The sequence below is a fragment of the Pelodiscus sinensis genome, chromosome 8 (assembly GCF_049634645.1).
Source record: "Pelodiscus sinensis isolate JC-2024 chromosome 8, ASM4963464v1, whole genome shotgun sequence".
NCBI lineage: Eukaryota > Metazoa > Chordata > Testudines > Trionychidae > Pelodiscus > Pelodiscus sinensis.
In genome coordinates, this window is record NC_134718.1 from 4,138,031 (window position 1) to 4,153,564 (window position 15,534).

A 15,534-nucleotide genomic window follows, 5' to 3' on the forward strand; every position below is an offset into this window, starting at 1 on the left:
TGGTTTTCCTTTAGAACTCACTGCTCCAGCCTGGCCCTGTCCACTGTGGGCCCAGGTGTATTGTAGGCAGGGGCTGCTCCAGACCTGAGCAGCCCCTGCCTGAGGGGCACCCAAGCCTCTGGCGAACAGAGGTTGTTCTGTATGATCAGCAGGAGGGGAGCTGCTCCAGCCCCCACTGGTAAATGGTTAACTAGAATGGGTAAGCATTTACCAGTTAACCTTTTACATATCTAATTCTGGTTTTCACATTTCACCAATGGTCTTCTGGATCCAGAGGCAACAGCATCCCAAACACCATAGGAAAATATTTAAACTTGAGTGTTTCGATTAATCACAGTTAACTCATGCAATTAAACTAAAAAAAATGGGATTAAAAAATGTGTATTTTGCTCACTATTATTTTAGTACAAATATTTGCACTGTAAAAGTGAAGAACATATTTCACCTCAAGTACTGTAGTGAAATTTCTTTATTGTGAAAGTACAACTTAGAAATGAAGATTTTTATTACATAACTGTACATGGAAACAATGTAAAAACGACAGAAATTATAAATCCACTTAGTCCTACTTATTCAGAGAGTCAGTCACTAAGACAAACAAGTATTTTCATTTATGGGAGATAATGCCCATTTTTATTTAGAATGTCCTCTTATACATTCCAGAGGACATGCTTCCATGCTGATGACACTAGTAAAAAAAAAAATGGGTTAATTAAATTGGTGCATGAACTTCTTGGGGAAAAACTGTATGTTGCCTGTTCTGTTTTACTCACATTTTGCCATCTCTTGCATGTTACAGCAATCTCAGATGATGACCCAGCACGTTCATTTTTAAGAATGCTTTCAGTGCAGACTTCACAACAAAATGAACAGGTACCAATATGAGATTTCTAAAGATAGCTACAGCTTTTGACTCAAGACATAATCTGAAGTACCTTCCAAAATCTGACACACAAGGTGAAAAGAGTTTTTTCCAGAAGTCTTAAAAGAGCAACACTCCAATGAAAAAACTACAGAACCTGAACCACCAGGAAAAAAAAAAAACCCAACACCTGGTGGCATCTGACTCCAATGATTAAATGAGCATGAGACAATCTGCCCTACTTTAAACACAACATGTCATCAGCAAGAGAACATATCCTCTGAAATGGCTGAAGAAATACGAACATGAATAGAAATACTTCAGGTAACACTGTAAATGAGAAGTGGGCAGCATTTTCCCCAGAAAATGTCAACAAACTTGTTTGTCTGAGCAACCAGCTGAACAAGTAGCAGGACTGAGTGGACTTTTAGGCACTAAAGTTTTACTGTTTAATACAGTTATTTTTGTACACAATTCTACATTTGTAAGTTCAGCTTTAGCATGAAAGAGACCGCACTACAATATTCCTATTGGATGAATTGAAAAATACTTTTTTTACAGTGCAAATATTTGTAATAAAAAATATAAAGTGAGCATTGTGCACTGTGTTTTGGTTTTTTGTAACAAATATATTTGAAATTGTAAAAAAAAAATATTGAAACAGTATTCTATTATTCGTTAATAGCACCATGATTAATTGTATGATTAATGATTAATTGTTTAATCACCTGACAGCCCTAATTTAAACAGTAACAGGAAACATGCCTTTTCAGATATATCTAGTATTTCTTTAGATTTGAGTTCTTCTGTCAGTCATTCACTGGGCTTCAAAATCATCAGGTGTTGTCTGCAGCATTTAGCTGCAATAGCTAGAAACAGCAGAGGTTGCTGAGAGTATCACTTCAGTTTCTTAATCTCGAACCCTTTGGTGCAACTCATGACTTTTTTGGTATCTGCCTAGGATTCATATGCTCACACACACGCGCACACACAGTCCCATTACCCACTTGGTATTTGGGCTGGTCCACCTCCTCCATAGCTTTGAGACGGAGGCTGAGGATAACCACCAAAGCCAGATCCATTAGGAGCAACACCAAACCCAGGACCTGTAGGAGCTGGAGGGAGGGGGAGGAGGAAAGTGAAAAAATAGAGGTTTGTGAATAATTTAAATTTTAGTTGATTACTTATAAAAGGAGAGTAGGATCTAGTACAATGCAACTGTAACCACAAATCTTTTGACAGACAACAGCTTAGTAATGTACACAAAGATATGAAAAGTTACTGCCATGCCTCATTATTTCAGACACCAGATTGGAATAGAAGTAGCATATAATCGTAACATTTCTGATTATCTTCATCTCCTTTCAAAATAATTTGGTGCTCCGTTTGGGTTGGATTAATTTAGGTGAAGTGTATTGAGAAGCAGATCTGTTTGTTTTCTCCTTTGGAATAATGTTAAACTTGGGAAAATCCATGTATGTTTGCTTCATAAAGCTGACTGATTGATTTCTGGTAATTGTCAGACAAACAATAACACTAGTTGAGGGACAGGCTTTCTTGAGAATTGTGTTTGGTTATTCAAAACCCAATCAGTCAGAGTTTGGCTCTGGAGAGAAGCAGAGCAGAAAACAAGAATAAATAAATGTTTACCAAGACCACATGGATAATAAATACAAGACAAGCTCACAGCGGACACAGATGAGAATTATTTCTTTTTAAATGGGGAAGAGGCAGAAAAAAAGGGGTGAATAAAACACACTCAGTGTTTACAGCCTTGTTATCAAAATTAATAACATTTCTGAACCCATGGCAGCAACCATAAAGCTCTTTCCCTAATAAAGTATGTGAAAAAATTATTTGAATATTATACGATACGTTTATATAGGCCCTTTAATTAGAGCATAAATAATCAGTAGCAAGAGGATTATTACTTACCCACTACCTGAAACAGAAGCATAGAGACACTAAGCAATTTGACCATGATCACGCAGTTAGTCAGTGGCATAACTGGAAATGACTCCTGCTTCTTCACCAAAGGGTGGAGCTACAACATGGGCTGCATCTTAGAGCAAAGGGCCAGCTCCAGGGACAGACCACCAGAATTGATAGCTGAAAGATCTTCTGGAGTTTTCAGAACTTTAATTCTCTATTATATCTGGTTTCTATGAGGAACTTCATATACCCCGGTTTACATTAATTTTCTGGATTTTTCCCCTTCGAATTTTCTCACCTAACCATGCTAATAGCTGCTCTTTTGCTCCCTTCACAGCTCTCCTCTGTCTTTTTACTTTGAGCACATAACAGCCATACTGGGTCAGACCAAAGGTCCATCTATGCCAGTATCCCGTCTTCTAACTGTGGCCAATGGCAGGTGCCCCAGAGATAATGAACAGAACAGGTGATCCACCCTCTGACATTCATTCCCAGCTTCTGACAAACAGCTAGATAGGAACACTATCCCTGCTCAGCCTGGCTAAAGAGCCATTAATGGACCTATCCTCCATGAATTTATCTAGTTCTTTTTTGAACTCTGTTAAAAGTCCTAGTCTTCACAACAGCCTCTGGTAAGAAGTTCCACAGGTTGACTGTGCATTGTGTGAAAAAATTCTTCCTGTTGTTTTAAACCTGCTACCTATTGCACACTCTCCCCCCCACTCCATTTTCGCCCTCTACCTTCTCAACCTCATCCCTGCTGCCAACAAAACCCAGCTTGCTGATAGCGACTGGACTGGTGACAAACTCCACCTATTCCTCTTCCTACTCCCTTCCTCTAACCCCAATTAAAAACAAAACAAGCACACTCATTTGTTTGTATCCCCATTCCCTACCCTGTTGTATCTCAGACCAAGTCCTTCAGGACACCAGTTGCTTTTTTCCATGTCTCTAGAAAGTCCAACACTTAGGCGTTTGGGTGCCATCACAATTAACTACTCCACAAACCCAGCCCTGTGTACCAATCCCCCGCAATAACAACAAAAAACTACTTTTTGCGTTTTATGAACCAAACCCAGGGACTGATTATGATGAAATAACCTGTGAACAGCGTTACTGAATATTACCTCCGGGATATGATGGCATCCCCCCAGGTTGGGGAACTCCAGGGTAACCTCCAGGTGCGGGATATCCTGCAGCTCCTGGGAACCCACCAGCTGGGGGCACTGCAGGATATGCACTACCTCCCATAGGCGGGAAGCCTCCAGGAACAGCAGGATAGGGATACTGACCAGCAGGTGAATAAACAGACTCTTGTCCTGGAGGCTGAAAACAGACAACAGACAACTTATCTGCTAGACACAGAGGGGAATAAAGACATGTTCTCTAAAGCTACAAAAACATACACAACTTAATTAACAGTGAGGTCTGACTTGACACTTAGAGAAATTCAAAAATCTGCATTGTTGCTTTAACTAATTACTGAGTTTAAAAAACAGTACTGATACGGAAGCATCAAAAGGTATTCATCTTGTCACGTGTCAGCCTGATCTTTAACACTCTAATAGCAAGACAAGCAGTAAATGAATACGTCTTGAGACAAGTGTCTCAGAGGGAAGATCCTGTGAGTCAATAGCCAGAAATATGCAATCCATATAGCTCATGGTTTCGCGCGGTTCTGAGTTCTGCGCATGCGCAGATCGCTCTGCGCCGACTCTTCCGGGTTGTAATCTACTCGCCATGGGTGAGTAGATTACATTATTTGTCGAGCTCTCTCATGACAATATAAATAAAACTGGTTGTTTGTAAATCAATTCTGTGCAGGTGCTATTCCCAAACTGCTCTGCAAACACAGCCCACACATTACATACAGTTCATACTAGCTCACTTCCTGAGATTTGGTTTTATTAATAGAAATTAACAACAACAAAATTCTATTTAACACTGCTCAGGCTTGGCTGCTCCCACAATTCGTATGTCTGGATAGCTCAGCTGACATATTAGAGTCTTCATGAACAGAAGGCCATGCCTACCTCTCCTGTATTTACTTGAGGGAGTCAGGCTTATGTGAATTTTGCTTTCCCAGCAGAAGCAACACCTGCTAACGAAGTGTGGCATTCAGGAAGTCTCTTTCAGCGTGTGACATGACTTCATGGCCTATTGGGATTAGTGATGTGAATGCTTAACCAGTGGGGGGCGGAAGCAGCTCCCCACCCGCCATGGATAGGGGGCTGCTTCAGTCCTTTGGGGTGCCAGGTGAGGATAGGGGCTGTTCCGGATGTCCAGCCCAGGCACCCCACAGGAAGGGGCTTCTAATCCATCCACAGGTTTCTAGATTTGTTTTTGATACTCTTCTGATGGACTGAAGTTTGTTTTGGAGCTTTTTGGAAATGAAGACCATATAACACTCAAGGCTACACTGTCAGTCTCAGTTTCCTAGGCTGTCATGCACTATGTTTTAAAGTCTGTACCACTGCACAATGCAAAATTTTGCAGAAACTAACAGTGTGAGTGCAGAATTTCCTCTCCAGCACTGCTAAATAAGCTGCAGCAAGCTGACCACTCCTAGAGACCACGGGTCTCAGCACAGCCCAGCTTGCACATAGAAAACACTGCTGGGAGGAGGAAGAGACAGCTAGAGGTTCCTGATAGCTGCAGTTCCCAGCACATCCAGTAGAAAGGAGACAGCAACGTGCAGGAAATTTCACACAAGCCCGGAACTAAAACATCAGGCTGTTTCCCCCTATGGCTCTCTAGAGATACTCATTACCCGTGGCTCTCACTGAAATTAATGGGAACTGCAGTTCTCAGTACCTCTGAAAAATGAGACTACAGATCTACAGAGTATCAGAGTGGAACCTGAACCACACCCAGATGTGTAAACTCCATGAAAGGATGATCTAGATTCAGATATTCTCTGTGTAACAGGCTGAAACAAAACCCCAGATCAGAAGATCCTTGAACTTCCATATACATGGGGAGTGAGTTACAAAGTTTAGATTCAAATGAAAATCCAAACTACTGAATAAACACTGCTCCTATGACAAGAGGCACAGGATTATCCAGGAAAACAAAGAAAAGTCAAGAGAATGGACACGTTACCAAAAAAAAAAAAAAAAAATCACTACAACTGAGCCAAACTTCTCTCACCATAGCAAATAATGAAAGAGCTTTCTCTTAGGAGACCATTAAATGTTCTGAATGCACATTACTGGAATATGCTTTGTTGCTTTACCAGAGTGGTCATAATTCTTTACTGCATTAGACTATCTGCACTCAAGCTCATGAACATCTTGAGGGATGAGACCAGAGACTATAAGTCTAGAAGTAATATTCTGCATAAAAGTAATGACCAGGGCTCGACAATTAATGTAATCTACTCGCCCGTGGCGAGTAGATTTTAGCCTGGCACAGCCGCGCAACAGCTGGTAATGACTAATTACCACTTGGCGAGCCCTGGTAATGACTAATATTCCCCCAGCACATGGTACGATAGAGGAGAAAGACACAAAAGTGTGGCCTACCCTGAAAGTACAAGGCATTTAAAAAACAGACAGTACTTACGGGATATCCAGGGAAAGCAGGATAGCCTGAAGGAGGGTAGCCTGGGTAGGACATTCTGAAAGAGAACAACATTTTCAGTGACTCACTGTTGGATTTAAAGTACAGTAGCATTAGCTGTTTGTGTGCTAAGCACCCATTATCTTTCTTAGCTGTGGAAGTCAGCACTTTACTGATATGTATGAATTTTACTGGCCAGCTATTTAAAAAAAAAAGCCTTTTTATTTCAGAACTTTTCAGACACATGAAACGGATACCAATAGAAAACCACATATCAATCACGCAACTCAGTGCCATTCTTGTTTAACAAGAGGAATACTGGGAGGAAGAGAACTGCTTCCCAGGAAAGTGTTCTATAAGGCTATGTCTACACTACAAGGTTTTTGCGCAAAAATGGCCATTTTTGTGCAAAAACCTGAGGTGTGTCCACACCTCAAGTGCATTTTTGCACAAGAAAATCTACAGTCAACAGAAGAGAGGGCTTTTTGCAGTGTAGGTACACCTCCTTCTACGAGGCATAACTCCATCTTGCGCTACAGCTCTTGCGCAAAAAGGCATGTGTGGATGCTCCACAAGTGTTTCTTGCGCAAAAATAGCCTCTCTGAAAAAGCACAGGTGCTCTGATGGCCATTCTGTGAATGGCCATCAGAGCTTTCTTGTGCAAAAGCGTCCATGCAGTGCAGATGTTCTCTTGTGCAAAAGCGATATGCTTTGAGGTGTGGACGCACTTTAGTACAAGACGTTTTTGTGCAAGAACTCTTCCACAAAAGACTTCTTGAGCAAAAACCCTGCAGCGTAGACACAGCCTAAGGTGTCTGGTGAGAAGCAGAGTACTCCCACCTCTTTTTGCCCTTAACTCCTGTTAAAGTTAAGGGCGTTCTGCACCTTCCAAGATCAGAAGATAGAAAAGGAACTGTTATAAATCAGTTTCATAAATGAATACAAATATGTTTCAATACAATCTACTCCTAGCACAGAAATAAGCATCTATTTCACACACCACAGTCAGTGAGCAAAGATGACAGATCAAGTAGCAGGATACAATTTCTTAAAACACGCCACAGCATCAGTGTTTCTCACAAATTATGCGGTCTTTACTGCTGCAACTGCCAGGGCATCAGGAAAGGCAAAACAGGAGGGTTTGGTTCTTTAAATCCAAGATGATAAAAATAATGAGGATAGTTGTTCCACTTCAATTGTTGCCTAACCGAGCCAGCAAATCAGAGTTATCATCTGTGTATTTAGCTCTTGTATGTGGTATTATTCCAGTGTTTATTAACCACTTCTCAGCTACCTGCTTTCTTTAAAATAATTTACAAAACTGAACCACACCAGACTCCCACTGAAGCAAAAATGGCCATTCATAAAAACTTCTCCTAGAATGAACATGACTCTCAGCTCATAATTATCATAGAATATTAGAACTGCAAGGGACCTTGACAGATCTGCAAGTCCAGTCCCCTGCCCTCACAGCAGGACCAAGCACCATCTAGATCATCCCTGATAGATGCCTGTCTAACCTACTCTTAAATATTTCCAGTGATGGAGATTCCACAACTGTTAGGCAATTTATTCCAGTGTTTAACCACCCTGATAGGCAGGATGTTTTTCCTAATGTCCAACCTAAACCTCCCTTGCTGCAGTTTAAGCCCACTGCTTTTTGTCCTATCCTCAGAGGCCAAGGAGAACAAATTTCTCCCTCCTCCTGGTAAAAACCTTTTAGATACTTGAAAACCACTATCATGTCCCCTCTCTTCTCTTTTCTAAACTAAACAAGCCCAATTATTTCAGTCTTCCCTTATAGGTCATGTTTTCTAGACCTTTAATCATTTATGTTGCTCTTCTTTGGCCCTTCTCCAATTTCTCCACACCTTCCTTGAAATGTGGTGCCCAGAACAGGACACAATACTCCAAGTGAGGCCTAATCAGTGTAGAGTAGAGCAGAAGAATGACTTCTTGTGTCTTGCTCACAACACTCCTGTTAATACATACCAGGGTAGGAATGGGGGAGAGAGCATCTTGGAGGCCAGTGTCTAGGCACTGGTGGGGGGTTATTCCTGATGCAAAGGAAATGAGTTGGGAGGGAGGCAAAGGATGATGACCCTCAAAGTGGGCAAACTTGGAGAAGTGGTAGGTTTGTGTGTACAGATGCAATGCAAAATAACACGTGACTACTTAACATTAATTACCATAATGAATATAAAAATAAATTAATTGCCATAATATGCAAATGTTTCTATACCCATCCACCACAAGTTTTTGAATGAGTTTGCCAGCGCGCAGTATAAACGTGGTTGGGAACCTCCATTCTACAGTACACCACTTAAATCCTGCAATTAGCAAGGAGAGTATTTACAGATCCAGTAGCTCCATCCAGTACCTTGCACAATCTGCATGGAAGGGCTGGAGCTACTATTTCAGCTTAGAAACCAGAGCAGCAGCAACCCCTGGTCCTGGATTGAGGGAATCAATTTAACCTCTGCATTTTACCTGAATAGAAACTGAACATGTAGATTGTACGAAGGTGGGGTGACTTTGACCCCTACGTTTTCAATATACAACATTCTATAGTAGTGGTTCCCAACAGTACTGCAGGGATCTGTGGCAAGTTTAAAAATAAAGATCAGGCCCACTATGGTTGGCCCAATCCTTACTTTTCCTCCCCCTCTCCCCCGCCTTCTACAAGGAGGGGGAGGGTCCATGAAACGTTAATAGATTGAAAAGGAGTCCATATGCTAAAAGAGGTTGGGAAGCATTGTTCTATAGAAACCAACGGCCCATCTAGCCAGTATCTCATCTCCTGACTGGCCAGCAGCAGGTGCCTCAGAGGGGGTGAGCAGAACAGTTCATCAATTGATCCAACTCCTGTCACCCATCCACAGCTTCTGGCAAAGAGAAGGGCATGTAACTTGCTCATACGACCCCGGACTCCCATCTTGCACCATACTTTTCCACAAACCAAGGCTGACAGCATCCTTTCCACATGGGGAAAAAGTAAAAAGAACCTTTGAAGCATCTCCATTTTACCTCTTTCCTGCTCTGATCTCTGGACTATAGACTTACCCTAGCCAAAGACCCAAGGACCTTCCGATCTTTTGGAAGTTACTAGAGACATTACAAGTTTGCAGTTTGTTTACTCTAGGATTTCCAGGTTTCTGGTTTTGAAGGGAACAGCTGATTGAAAACATGGTTGTAAAATCCTGATTAATCATTTAACAGGTTAAATCTAAGGGGCAGGCAAGAAGCAGCTCCTGCCCCTATCAGTTAACCAAAACCAGTAAGCCTTACCTATTAAAGTTAAAGTTTAACTGGTTAACTTTTTATATCCCTAAATCATTACCAAATAAAAATTACTAACACTGAAAAACAAATATTTTTAGCTTGTCTAGTTTGCTTAATTCCATTAATAAATTATAGCCTTAACTAGTAAGCTTGCCACTCAAGGGAAACTAAAGGAAGTTTATGAAACCAAGGTATAGTTCCCTTAACATAAGTTTTAAAATACCAGATATTAAATGCATTATATAGATCTGAGCTATATCACAGTTTGGCTGTACTGCAAAATCAACTGTTGAAGGATCTGGTTGCAACACTTGTTTCCCCAAAACAAATAAAACAGACCAGTTTATCAAGTTGTCAAAATCTCTGATTAGCAAATTAACTGCCAGTTCACGCTTGTGACCTCTGTAACACTGCCAACATATGCAAATAAAGCTGCCTCTCCTTAGCTTGTTTAAACTCCCTCCCATGTGTCTATTTATTCACCTGTTGTGTAAATTGTTTACTGCAAGCTTTCTGGGGCAGGGACTGTGTCTTATAACAATTCTCATGAGGCCCTAACCACTATTTTGGTGTCTTTAGGCAACACCTACCGCAAATACAAAAAAAGCGTTTGTGTTTCTTGGCCTGCTTTTTTAATTTTTATTTGAAAATAATTATTTAAAAGTTATTCAAATGGTTTGCATGGACACCACAGTTCAATAATACCTCCCATATTACAACTAGACTGGCATACACAACTCTCCAATCTGGTTCAATCCTCAACCACGGCTCAAATACTGTTGTAAACAGTTTTCAAAAATTAACCTGGCAATAACATTTACTGAAATAGCTTTCAGTATGTGCAGATATTTTTCAGAAGAGAAACTGAATCACTTGCATAATATTGCACTACGTACTTATTAAACAATAGCCAGCTGCATGAACACAGCACATGAACTGACTTATCTCTTGCATGCCTTAGAATAGCATTTCTCAGTCTTTTTGATACCAGGGACCATCTTCTTGCTGCCTTCCTAAATAGTATAAGGGAGATCTCACAGACCAGTCCACTGGTTTAGAGTATCCCAAAGCAACACTGAGACTTCACCCTTTGTTAAGGGAGTTTTTTATTACAAAACTGATTCAGTCAACAGAAGCCTTTTTTAAGAATGTAGCTTAAGTTTCAGGATTTTTTCTTAACAGTTTGTGAAGCATGAAAGCATTTTCGTTGAAGCATTATTCAAATATTCTTATAATCCACCCTGAGACACAGGTCAGCAAATAATATTGACCACTGGAGTTTCAAAACTCTAGAATTATGGATCACGATTTTCTTTTTTTCTGTTCAAAAAAGTAAAATTGCCTTTTAAGTGTTAAGAAAAACGTATGTTTATTACACCATGAATGAGTTAGTTGGAAGACAGACACAAACAAGTGCTTGAAAAAAATATACTGTACTAGAGAATAAATAGGCAAGTTTTCCTGATAAAAGGAGTCTAAATCATCTTTCAGTTTCAATACATTTCTACCCTCACAACGGCAAGGACAATGTTTGAAATGGGAACCAAATGTAAACAAATGCAGTGCTGTCTTCTCTAGTCTGCAAGCCACTCTACAGTCAGCCTCCCCTTTTGGTCATAACCTCTGGAAGAAGCAGAGAAACAAGACTGATAAGAGGGGGTAACTATTATTACCCTGGACAACTATGAAAAGGACAAGAATTGTGTTAGTTTCACAATGGCCCGGTTTGGAAAAAAATATGAGCAGCAGGGCAGGTGCTAGAGCTATTGGCACTGGATTCCAACAGCGGTCCTCCCTCGCTCCTGGTCTTTGCTAAGGGCCTAGGACTAGTACAAATATTGTACTATGTACCACTGAGAGCTCTCAATTGCCTCCTTCCTAGAAAGTGTAATCCAAAAGCCACTCTAGAACTTTAGTTTTCAATTTGTTTGTTAGCCACCCTCTGTCTGCAATTTCTGCAGCCCCCAAAGTTTTCCTCCTTTGCAAAAGCAGCAGGAAAGAGATGTGGACAGTAAAGCAAAAACATTAAAAATCTAATAGAAAGAGCAATACAAAGTTGTAGCTGATCCATTTTATTGGGTGAACTTGAAAATAAAAGGGCAAATTTAAGACTACCTACCAGTCTTAACTTGGTCGTAGGAAAATACACAAAGGATTAAGAGGAACATAAGAGCATCAACACATTATTTCAGCTCCTAATTATGCAAGCAGACAAGTCCGAGAAGAGCTTTGCGGACGGAAGCCAAGTGTGAAAGGGGTTTGCAGAGTAAGCACGAAGACGCGGTCTCTCCGGCGTCTACAGAGCTAATCTCAGCACGGGAACGATTTACGCGTCTCTGCGCCAGGAATCCAGCCAGGAGACCGAGCTCGGCTCGAGGGCAGCGCGCCCCGTGATCGCCGCGGGGCTCTCCGGAGCTCGGGAACAAGCCGGAGTCTCGTTTTCCAGGCGGGCGCTAGGAAGGGCGAGGGGAGGCGGAGAACGGGGCCTCGCCGTGGGCAGAGCGGCCCGCACAGCGTCTGCGCTACGACGAGGCCCCGTCCCGTCTGACGCCAGCTCGCGGGGCCCGGCCCGGCCCAGCCCAGCCCGAAGCCGCCGGGCCGCGCCGGAGCCCCCACCACGCCAGTCTCCGCCGGGCGGGCAGGACTCGGCCGTCCCCGCGGTGCTGCCTGGCCCCGGAGCTCTGCGCCCGCCCGCCCCGCTCACCCCGGGGAGGGGGCCCAGCCCTGAGCCGCCCCCCACTCACCTGAGCCGCGAACCCGCCGCCTCCGCACCGCCCGCAAAATGGAGCCCGGGCCGCCCCGCCCCGCCCCTCTAGCGCCTCAGGCGGGGGCGCTGGGAGCCGCGCGCCTCTCCCCTCAGGCCAGCGGGGAGCGCGCGCCGGGCCGCTTCCCCCACCCACAGCGCGAGGCCGCCGCTTGCGGGGGGTCCCGGGGTCCCGCCCCCGCCCCGCCAGCGTCTGGTGCGAGTCCCCGGGAGCGCGGGGCCGGGCACAGGGCGGCCCCTGGGCCTGTCTTAGCAGTGACCAGCCGGGGGCTGCGAATCGCCGCCCTGTCTCGACACGTCCCTTGTGACTGAGCGTCCCCGGCCTGCGGCGCTTTGCCGACGCGCGAGGCTTCTCCTCAGCCCGGCTGCTGCAGCACAGCTCGCTTAACGGGCAGCAACCCGCCAACGGAATTCTAGGAGCACCTCATCAGCGGCGCATCCCATCTGTGCCAGGGCGGGAAACCTCGGCCCCGCTTGTCGGGATCCAGCCCGAGGCGCAGGGCTGAGCCAGGCTGCCCCGCCAGCCTCCCTGCTGCCCCGCACAAGGCTGGAGCACACCATGTATTAGCCTGGGGCTCGGCTGGGGGGAGTGTCTTTCTCCTCAGGAAGGAGGTGAGTTGGTGAGGGCTTGAGTTGGGGTGGGTAGGAGAGATTATCACTTGTGTATGGCCCCTGACTGATTTTTCTCTGGTCATCAGGCCTGCAAAGAGCAATTCCAGGCCTCAGGGCAGAGTTGTCTATAAGACACACAGGCAATGCCAGATGCAGTCTGCCTGACACTTAGGCAGTGCTGCAACATCACTGCTGGGTGAGCTCATCCAACATGGCCAGAACTTCCATACTGGCTAATCTCACAAACCCAATGACCCCTGTCCCACCCCATCCATCTCCCTCCCTCAGACACTCCCTCTCCTCCCCTTTCCAGGCTGGGGCAGGGACACAAGCTTTAAGAGATTTTAGGTGGAGAAGGCTCAGCACTGGAGCAGGGAGTTAGGGTACAGGGAGATACAGGCTCTTTGGCAAGGCATTTGGATGTGAGGGGCTCTGGGCTGAGGCTAGGGCAAGGAGCTGGAGTGCAGAAGGAGGTGCAGACTCTGGGAGGAGTTGGGGGATGTGAGAGGAGATGCAGGCTTTGGGGGAATGTAGGTGCAGGAGGGGGTACAGACTCTGGAACCATTGGGTGTGGGTGCTAGGCTGGTGCAGGAGGGCAAAGGCTACAAGTTAGTCTCTAGCTATTAGAGAATGACAACAATGGAAGAAGCAAATTATCTCACATCTACCTAATGGCAGGATTTTACACCTCCCTCTGGATCACATGGAGAGGACACCAGGAGAGGAAAGATACTGGACTGGATAGAAACCCTCCTTCCACCCCTCTGTGGAAAAAAATGAGTTTACCTAGCAAACAGCAGCTACTTTGTAGAAAACAATAGTCAATGTCTTGAGTACATAGTGTACATAGAGAGAGTCAGCAGATGCTAACAAGCATGTAAGAACAAATTCACCTTCATTGGGGAGTATATTTACTCACCATCTTTTTGACTTCCTACTTCTGAAAGAGAACCCTTCTCCCCAAATTGTCAGCAGCACACAAAGCAAAATTATCTTATTTCAATAGCCCCCCCACACACATTGGAGTAGTGGCATTCCCCCAACATCTACAGGAGGCATAATAGAATTGAGGGCTGCATGTACAGACCTAGATAACTTGTGTTTTTGTAGTACTCATCCTCTGAAATTCTAAAGGTATTTTACAAAAGGTGAATATGCCAGTTTGTTTGGGGGAGCTGGGAAACCAAAAGCACAGAGCTTACGCAAAGGCTGCCCAGCAAGTCAATAGCAAATCTAGGAACAGACCCTAGGATTCCTGGCTGCAAGTCTTATGCACTAGCCCTTAGACACCATTGCCTCCCAAAGTGCAATACAAAATGTAAGTGATGAGGCAGCAATTGTCCTGGTTTTAATATATTAAATTTCAGTCAACTGCTATCAGTCACTCTCCCCCACTTTGTATCAGCAACGGTTCTGGTGATCTTTGCACCAACAGATTAAAGTACAAAAAGCCAGCAGCATGTGTCACTGAAGTGAGTCTAAAATATCTACTATCAAAACTTCTGCACCATCTTGTGACCACAGTAATTACAATGCAGCAACAGTAGTGAAGCTTGGCTAAACTGACTTACCCAGCCATGTGTGCAAGAAGCCAGTTCTGTTCAGCTGATAAGTAGAAAGAATATTGTGTTTGTTTAGTGGCAGAGGAAGGGCCACTCCCCACTGAATCATCTGGTTAGAAATCCCTCCCACAACACTAGTGAGCAGCAAACTTCAACTAAAGGATTTGTAGGTGGACTGCATCCATTATTTCTCTGGCTCTGCTAGGTGAAGCCACGCTAAAAAGCTTACTCTGCCTGCAATCACCACAATGCATGGAGCAGGTCTGATTCTGCTGTGTTATTTTGGCATGAGCATGTCAAGACATAGCTCAAGCTTATGGCAGCAAAAAGTGTGACATGTCAGTGCAGCTATTTGCCTGATTTTGTAATTGGTCACACCTCTTGAAATACAGTCATCTAGACAGGCAAGTTTTAACATGAGCCTCTATTTTTACTTTGCTTAAGCACACACATCTTGAAGTAGCACAGTGCAAATTTTTCCATAATTTCTTACTCTACTCCCACATGAGTGGTCATCAACACTATAATTGCTCTGAACAATGTAGCATTAGGCCACTTCATAGTGCTCGTGCAAAAAATCTGATGCAATATGCCATGCAAATATGGAACACCTCTTGATTATGCTAACCAACTGTACCAAAGAACTCAAAGAACTACAGTAGAACAGAGTACAGAAAAGCAATGTAAGAACTAGGGGTCACCAAATGAACTACGCAAGTTTAAAACAAAAGAAAATGTCTTTGCACAATGCAGTCAATCTGTGGAACTCTGTCAGAAGAGCTTGTGAAAGCCAAGACTAACAGGATTCAAAAAAAGAATTAAGTAAGTTAATGGAGGATAGGCCCATCAATGGCTGTGAGCCAAGATGGCATCCCTAGCCTCTGCCAGAAGCCGAGAATAAAGCAACAGGGACTAGATCACTTGATGATTACTTGTTACGTTCATTCCCTCTAGGGCAC

General features: G+C 43.8%; 1 protein-coding gene across 4 annotated transcripts in view; it reads right to left on the reverse strand.

Annotated features, from left to right (window-relative positions):
- Positions 1-14,710, reverse strand: part of ANXA7 (annexin A7) — a 32,470-nt gene extending 17,760 nt beyond the window's left edge. Inside the window, exons 1-4 of one of the 4 annotated variants that reach the window (XM_006135914.4) lie at positions 14,585-14,710; positions 6,359-6,413; positions 3,922-4,120; positions 1,870-1,977 (exon numbers count right to left, since the gene is read on the reverse strand). In XM_006135914.4, the coding sequence (XP_006135976.1) occupies positions 1,870-1,977; positions 3,922-4,120; positions 6,359-6,413; positions 14,585-14,592 (370 nt within the window). In that variant the 5' untranslated portion in view covers positions 14,593-14,710. Of the gene's footprint in view, positions 1-1,869; positions 1,978-3,921; positions 4,121-6,358; positions 6,414-11,756; positions 12,342-12,381; positions 12,503-12,824; positions 12,849-14,584 lie in introns of those variants that run through there. The other 3 variants (XM_006135913.4, XM_075935715.1, XM_006135915.4) reach the window with 3 other exon arrangements.
- Between the last annotated feature and the right edge of the window lie 824 nt (positions 14,711-15,534).